Source organism: Austrofundulus limnaeus, unplaced genomic scaffold (genome assembly GCF_001266775.1).
Source record: "Austrofundulus limnaeus strain Quisiro unplaced genomic scaffold, Austrofundulus_limnaeus-1.0 Scaffold124, whole genome shotgun sequence".
Lineage (NCBI taxonomy): Eukaryota > Metazoa > Chordata > Actinopteri > Cyprinodontiformes > Rivulidae > Austrofundulus > Austrofundulus limnaeus.
The window spans coordinates 763,695-772,081 of NW_013952526.1; the positions used below are offsets into that span (position 1 = coordinate 763,695).

At 37.3% G+C, this 8,387-nt stretch overlaps 1 protein-coding gene across 1 annotated transcript in view; it reads left to right on the forward strand.

The window, feature by feature from the left end:
* Window positions 1-2,712, forward strand: part of LOC106522231 (G-protein coupled receptor 64) — a gene marked incomplete at its 5' end in the record, with an annotated part of 7,409 nt that extends 4,697 nt beyond the window's left edge. Inside the window, 1 exon segment of the mRNA XM_014015171.1 lies at window positions 2,516-2,712. Within this exon segment, the coding sequence (XP_013870625.1) occupies window positions 2,516-2,712 (197 nt within the window).
* Between the last annotated feature and the right edge of the window lie 5,675 nt (window positions 2,713-8,387).

The window sequence follows — 8,387 nt, forward strand, 5'->3', positions numbered from 1 at the left end:
CCCATAGTGTTGACGTGGGGCACCTGCAGGACTGCATTGGAGGATATGAACAATCACCACACCACAACCCCAACGTGCATGATGCGTGTGGCGCACAAAACCAGCACACTGCAACGAGCCCACACAAAATATACAGGCCACACGTGTGCACTGTGCACCTAACTATGGACGTTAACTGTCTTTTCTCTCTCACACACTACTATAGACTCTGTCACACACACTCACAAGACTATATTTGCTCATACATACTATTAAAATATCATACCTAACAGTCAGGTCTCGATCAACAAAATGTCAAATGAGCAAGATGTGTATGATTCACTGAACAAATGCATCTGTCCCAGGTCAACACACACACAATGCAACATGCACACACTGCCCTGCTTTTTACCGTGAAAATGAAAGGCTGTCATTCACATTCACACTCAAATTATCTCTTGATTCTACTGCCCCCCCCCACCCCCAGAGCATTTATTCCTCCTAATCCTTACTCTCAGTTCACAGTGCTATCTGCAAACACCATAGTTGTTAAGGACTCCTGCTTGACTTCATATGTAAACATGTCCATTGTGATTGCAAATAAGAAGGAGCTCAAAGCTGACTCCATGCTGAAATCCTTTGAATCCATCTGTYAGTGTTCTTGTTGAACACAGTGTCTTCAGTTTAAATTATTTAGACCAAAAACAGTCATAAAGATGTTTGACGTGAAATGTACAACTAACAACAAAGCCTAAAATGTAAACAACTAAGTTCTTCTCTGATGACTTTTTTTTCCTCTTGTCATTTGCAGGTTTGGTCTTTTTCATTTACTTCATACTGTCTCTGAAAAAGCCAAAAGACTCAAGGCAGAGCAATGGAACTATGTCCAGCAGAACCTGATTTCACACAGTCCGTTGAACTTTTCTAAATCTAAGAAACAGTCGATCTGCATAGTTCCAACCTACGCATGTTACACTTTTATTAATACTTTCTTATTTCTACAGAAAAGCAGAGAGAGTTGGGGTCTTTCACCAGCAGTCAAAGGGCAGGGGGCAGGATGTTGTTTGTTGTTATTTGTATAATTTTGGTTGTAGAAATGTTTCTATTACTTTAACATCTGTAATTTTACAACTTTTAAACTGAMCAGTTAGCAATTCTATACATTTTGCTTTATACAAAAACTATCTCTGTTAATATATAAAACCTTTTTTTCTCACAATAAAAATCTCTAAAGCAACAGCTTCATACACGTTGAATATTTTCTAGATAACAGTGATATMTCTAACCATCAAATGGATTTTATTACAGACACTTGATCTTTTTTTAGTAAAAGAAAATCTTGTTTGTAGCTCACTTAGGTTCACATTTTTCCACACCTAAAACATGTCACTCTAATGTCTGCTGAAAAGCCATGCTTAGAGTGACAACTGTTTCAGAAAACCTTATGTGCTTCACMGTTTGAGACAAGGTTTGACCTCACCAACTTTAAATGAATCTCTAATCACTTGTTTGTTTTTTTTTTTTGTTGTTTTTTTTACTGGTCTCCTTAAACACTCAGAGCTTAATCTAACAAACTTACACACAACTTCAGGTGTGTGTACATTTGTTCCATGGCTCTACAGATGGAGCAGTAAAGTCGAAGGAGTTCTTCAGCAGCTTGGATCTGACAAAGCCTAACATGAGGAGAAAAGAGATATTTTTAATTTAACAAGGACTTTGTGCATCAATTGTATATGGCGCTTTTAATCTGTTGTTTTACTTTACCATGCTCTTACAATGTAGTTTCATAACAAATACATTTGTGCATGCATTTCAATGTCATGGCAAGAAGGTTTAGCGGCAGAGGAACCACATCTACATGTTTCATTACTGCTTTAGAATTTCAAACAAGTACAGTATTTTGAAATCTTTTCAGCAGAGGTGTAAAGTAACTTACAAATACTGTATGTAGTTACTTTACTTTTGTGAAAATTTTGATTATCTAATCTTTTTGGAGGAATTATTTTTCAGACAAATTTATACATCCACTCCTTATATCCTCATGCAATTATCTAATTCTTACATTTACTCCTATTTTGTGTTGGCTTGTTTTTATTCTGGCTTCTTATTGTTCAAAAAGTAAAAACTATCCTAATGTATTGTACCTTCCAGATAAAGTGAATTTACTAGTGGCTGGATGAAAATTATGAATATATACCATTCTGGCACCCAATTAGTTTGAATGATCCATCACACCTTCACATGACACAGCTGAAACAGGTAGCTTAATGTATCCCAAATAAACATTAGCATTTTATTATAACATAGTCAGTATAAGCTTTAGAAAATGTACTTTTGGGGAAGTCATCTCCCAATAAATTACATTTTGGAAAATTTAACTGTTCACTTTTATTAAATAATTTTACTTCTAATACATTACTACACACCACAGCTCAGCCTTTAACACAATCATCCCACAAAAACTCATCCTCAAACTGGACATGCTAGAAATACAACTGGCCCTCTGTGTCTGGCTGCTAGACTTTTTGACTTGAAGGCCTCAGACAGTCAGGATCAGGAACAGGACCTCGTCCACGACCATTACAAACACTGGAACCCCACAGGGGTGCGTCTTTTAGCCCGATCCTCTACACTCTGTTCACCCATGACTGCGCTGCCTCCCACGAAAACAACATCATCCTGAAGTTCGCTGATGACACGGCAGTGAAAGGACGCATCACTGGGGATGATTAAACAGCTTACAGGAGGGATGTAGCCGGCCTGGTGTCTTGGTGTGAGGACAACAACATCACCCTCAGCATCAATAAAACAWAGGAGTTGATAGTGGACATGAGAAAGGAAAGGAGGCTGCACCAGCCACTGCACATTGAGGACCTTGAGGTTGAGATGGTGAGTAGCTTCAAATACTTGGGTGTCCACCTCACTGACAACCTGACCTGGACTGAGAACACCACACCGCTGGTCAAGAAGGCTCAACAACAACTTTACTTCCTGGGGAGACTAAGGAAGTCTGGCATGTCTTCAAAGTTCCTCAGGAACTTTTACAGCTGTGCTGTAGAGACCAGCTGCATCACAGCCTGGTACAGCAGTACCACCACTATGGATCACAAATGCTTATCAGGTCATGATAAAAAATGTTCTTATTTATATTGTTATCCTTTTCTACAAGGTCAGTTATGGACATAAAATGATTTTGGAAGAAACCAACATGACTGAGACGACATTTTTTTCAACCAAAAATATTATGGCTGCCATTTTTAAACCCAAAGGTGCCTTCAGTGGTCTGAAATTTAATGCCAGTTACAATGAGGTAAAACATTTTTACTTTGACCAGAGACCTTCAGGATCAGATATATTATCCATTAATTTTAATTGTTATTTATCTTTGTTTTTAAGAATGAACACTTTAAATAACCTGCATCAGTATCAATTGAATTAATTGCTATTTAAAAAGGTATTATTAGGCCTAAAACAGCTCATCTTGTTATTTAACAACCACCTCACACAAACAGGGTTAGAAACAAAGTGGAACAAATAGTTATATCATAACAAGCTAAATATTTGACCACTAGCCTTCAGATTGAGGACTTACTTTCCAGTCCTTCTTCAATATCCAAACAAGGCTGATAACTGCTGTTTATACCTTCATTCAGTGTTTTTCTTGGTGTTTGTGACTCTGGTGTAGGTAAAACCACATGAGGACGTGTCAAACAGAAAAGTGAAAGTTTGCCTTCCTAAAGAGCTGGATGTCAGAGAGAATACCACAGTTGTGTTCTGCATGATTAACTTTCCAAATAAGGTCAGAGACTTCACTTCACACACAAGTCAAAACCTAGTTATTCTTCACCCCAAACACACTAATGAACACAAGTTTGGTTTTACTCTCAGAACAGCTGTAACTTGATTAAAATTTAACGTCCGTTTTTTTTTTTTTTTTGCATTAGTTTATGCCTAAAGCATTAGCTGAAAAGCAAGAAATGAATCATTTGTTGATAGACTGGATGCTTGAATAAAAATGTATTCTTGAGTAAAAACTGTTTGTGGAAAAGGTTTTCAAAAKAAATGCTAGCATTTACTTGTGGATGTGGGGCACTGAATATCTTTTAAATATTCCAGCACCAGGCTAAGCTATGARGAAGTATAAATGTGCAAACTTCCCACAGAAAAACTGCAGCCCTTTGTGCTGTGAGGCCAACAGTGCCCTGCCCTGCCCTGCCAGACATGCAAAATAACACAGCTGAATGTGGAAGTTGTTTAACAATCACATAAAGAAGAAAAGTCACTGTGAGCCACATTAACAAYGCAAAATATTTTTAGAACAGGAAGGCTTGTCAGTTATTGTTAAAAAATGTATCCTGCAGTGACATAAAACTTGTTAATTAGTTCACATTTAGAGATGTTTTTCAAACGGTCTTTGTACCGTGAAAAGGAAATCCCAACTTTTCATACAATTGTAATGACCCAATATTATGAGATGCAGTCATACAAACATTTAAATATTGGTGAACTTTTTGTTTGGTTGTGAACACGTAACAAAGTAATTGAACATGCATATCTTTTCAATAGTATCAGGGGGCATTCAACATTTTTCAGTCTGAGACCCCCAACCTGATGAAGAGATGGTGCAAGGACCCCATGCTACTCAATATCAGAATCAGTTTTATTTTTTATTTGTTGACACACACATGAAATGTGTTTCTGGCTGTTGATGTCCCTCTAATATACATACAATACAAAAGCGCAATTCTATGAAAAATAAACAATATAAAATATAGATAATATATAGGTAATGTGACACTAGTGTAGTGTCAGACAGTGGAACCAGTTAGGAGCTGTTCATCATGGAGATGGCCTGGGGAAAGAAAATGTTCCTGTATCTTATTGTTTTAGTGTGTGGGGCACTACTGTGCCTGCCAAAGGGGGACATTGAAAGAGACATTTTCCCCGGTATGCAGATTCTGTGATCATTTTCTTTACCCATTACATATTCCCCAAAAAGAAGTACACCCCTCACATTTTTGTAAATGTTTTRATATATCATGGGACAGCACTGAAGACATGTCACTTTGAAACAATATAAAGTCGTCAGCGCACAGTTGGCGTAAAAGCATTAATTTGCACCCGCTTCGAATGTTCTCAGTCCATTAAATGAATGTTACTAGTGCTTATCAGTCCCATCCAATGTGTCCAGACTGTCTCTCCTCTACCTCCTAGGTTGGAAGGCACTTATCAATGATTTGTATGCCTGATAATAAGCAATCAGGCAAAGTGGGTTTAGTTCTTCCCCCGGAACATGGAGCTGAAGTGGTTGGCCCGGCTTGCTGTCCAACTTTGAACGGGGTAAGCACTCATTGTGTGGCATGAAGATCCAGGTTGCAGCCGGTGCTCACCTCAGACATTGCTAACAGTTGCTAACAGATAGACAGCAGAGTTTTCCTGGTCTGCTCAGACATGTTTCAAACATTATTCAACTGATCTATGTGGTGCGTTAAACAATTACTGAAATTTTCACGTTTTTAGTTCAATTTATTTGATGACAGGAGAGGGAAATATATTAAATCTTAGGAAACCAAAATCCAACTATTAGACCAGCCATTTTCTGTTTAGCTCCAATTTCCATCAGCCGTTCTGTCAGTGATGGAATTTTCCTGAAAGTTTCRTCAAAATCCGAGGTGTATTTATTTTATTTTATTTTCATATTTTACACGCAAAGGAACCCTGCAATAAAAGTTAGAAGTTAGCCTACTCCGCCCTCCYGTCCCCTCTTCTGTTGTCCAGGAAAGAGAGTAAACATCTAAGAATGTTGGAGAAGAGCTCCAAGTGGCATGTTATCCAACTCACAGTGTGGAGTGCTTCACCTGCAGCATGACCACCCGATCGGAGCCATGCATCCTCTTGTGCTCTAAGATGTTTCAAATTTAATCGACTGTTCTCTGCGGTGTAATAAAYATTWCTTCAAAGTTTCATACAAATTTGTTTGGTACTTTTTGAGATATGCCTGAGAAAGCTGGCTGGCTTTAGCAAAATGACACTGTTGTCAGGAAAACCGTAAACGTCCGGGAACCACGAGTGGTTGTGAAGTCGTTCAGCTGCTCAGAAAGTGCTTGATCCTCCAACTGTCTTAGCTCAGAGCTATGGTAGATTGCAAGTCAAAGTCACAGCTGCCTCTTGGGGAGAGAGCCAGGCCACCCATAAAAACCACCTAACAAAGACCCCCATAAGGTACCACTAAGCCAGTGGGGGDGGGGGGGGGGGGGTTAAGGGAGCATTTTCTGATCACTAAAATCAAAGTATCAAAAAGAAAAAAAATAAGTAGGTCCTCTGGATGGGTTCCTCCTTATTGAAACGTTTCGTCTCTCCTCCAAGAGACTTCTTCAGTCTGATGAGTTTCAGGTGAACTCAGCCTTATAAGCACTGCCTCAACATGGACAAACAGGTTAGTCACATGCAAAAGAGGGCCATTGCCTAACAATAGTTTTGATTAGCTCTATTGTTCATAGAGGGTCATGTGCCCCATCACCTGACTRTCGTTGGGGCCCTGATTCACACCTTTTGCTGACAGTGGGCTGAGTCATACTTGCAATAACAGCATTGTAGACTGAAGAAGACCTGAAGTAGACCTCTCACCTGAAGGCCAGGTAACCACACTTAATGCTTCTGGCACTACACTGCCATTTTCTGTACAAAYGATGTAACTTCTAAATGAAATCACTGACTCACTGAAACGGTAAATGAAACACATACATTTTATGCAACATAACACTCACTTTTACTCAATAGTTTTCTTCTAGTACAACAGAACATTTTATGTCAGAAATTTTCTGTGATACTTAAATACAAAAAAAAATATCAAATACTTTAAGACTTTTACTCCAGTAATATTCAAAGGAGACTTTAAYTTTTACCAAGGTAATTTCATGGTTAGATACTTGTTATTTTGAACTGCATTTCAGTGATATTTTGTTTAAAATGTAAATGAGATAAAGATCAAATGTTTCACACTGAATGCTTTCTCATGTCATGACTAAAGGGCCATTACACTTCCTGTATTCCTCTTTAAAAAAGATTTACATGTTCCATTTAAATGTATTTCCCTCAAAACTGTTTCCCTGTAYACATCTGTCCAAACTAGTTTGTGTTTTGTTATAGCTTGTGTTTGTTATGGCATAGGATAACGAGAACTCAACACCATGCAAAGGTAGGTTATGATTCTCTTTTATGTTTAAACACTTTACTTAATTAAGTGGGTTGAGCCTCATGTGAGACCTAAAAATGATCTGTTATTTATTTAACTAGAAATTCAGGCAGATTTGCGTAATGTACAGTATAAACAAATGTCCTTTTGGAACAGCTCGATACAAAGGTGAGTCTATAATAAAAAATAAAAAAAGTCTTACTAATTTGTTCTTCAAAACAACGCCAGAACAACTTCAATTTACKTTCTACTAAAATCCTAGTGAATGGTTGTAGATGAGGTTTTTTTTAAACATTTGGTATTATGTTTGCTAAACCARTTTTCTACTTTTCATAGGATGATATGCTGGTTCCTCTGGTGGCTGTTACTATATTACAGTTCAAGATTTMGCTTTAATGCTGCAGAGGATGAACGTACAGGATCTGATCGTACTCCTGGACCACCATGTTCATGTMCAGCTCAGTGTAAAAACTGTACAARAAAWRGTTAGTTGCTAAATCTGTAAAATATTTTGACCTCCATTGTWCACAACTGGTTTTCTATATTTGATGTCTGCATCTATWTAAATAAAATATTCAAACTTACAGSAATTCCAGAAACCCGCTGCTGCATGGAAGTCTACGGCAAACATTTTTATGATGGAAGTGAACAGGACGTTACCAAGTAAACCTTTATATTGATGGGAAAAAAAACATTCTGAATTACTGTATCATCAATCAGGTAATGTCTAAAAATTATGTTTATATTTATATATTTATAATTTTCTACAAGGTCAATTATGGACATAGAATACATTTTGGAAGAAACCAACATTACAGAGACAACATCTATTTCAACCAACAACATTGTGGCTGCCATTTATAAACCCACTGATGCCTTCAGTGGTCTGGAGTTTAATGCCAATGACAAAGAGGTAAAACACTTTAACTTTGACCAGAGATCTTCAGGATCAAATAATTTATCTGTTTGAAATTAACTTAGAGAGATAATTGTTATTTATCAATATTATTTCAAGAATGAACACTTTAAATAACCTGCATCAGTATCAATTGAATTMATTGCTATTTAAAAAGGTATTATTAGGCCTCAAACAGCTCATCTTGTTATTTAAAAACCACTTCATAAAAACAGGGTTAGAAACAAAGTGCAACAAATAGTTATATCATAACAAGCTAAATATTTGACCACTAGCCTTCAGATTGAGGACTTACTT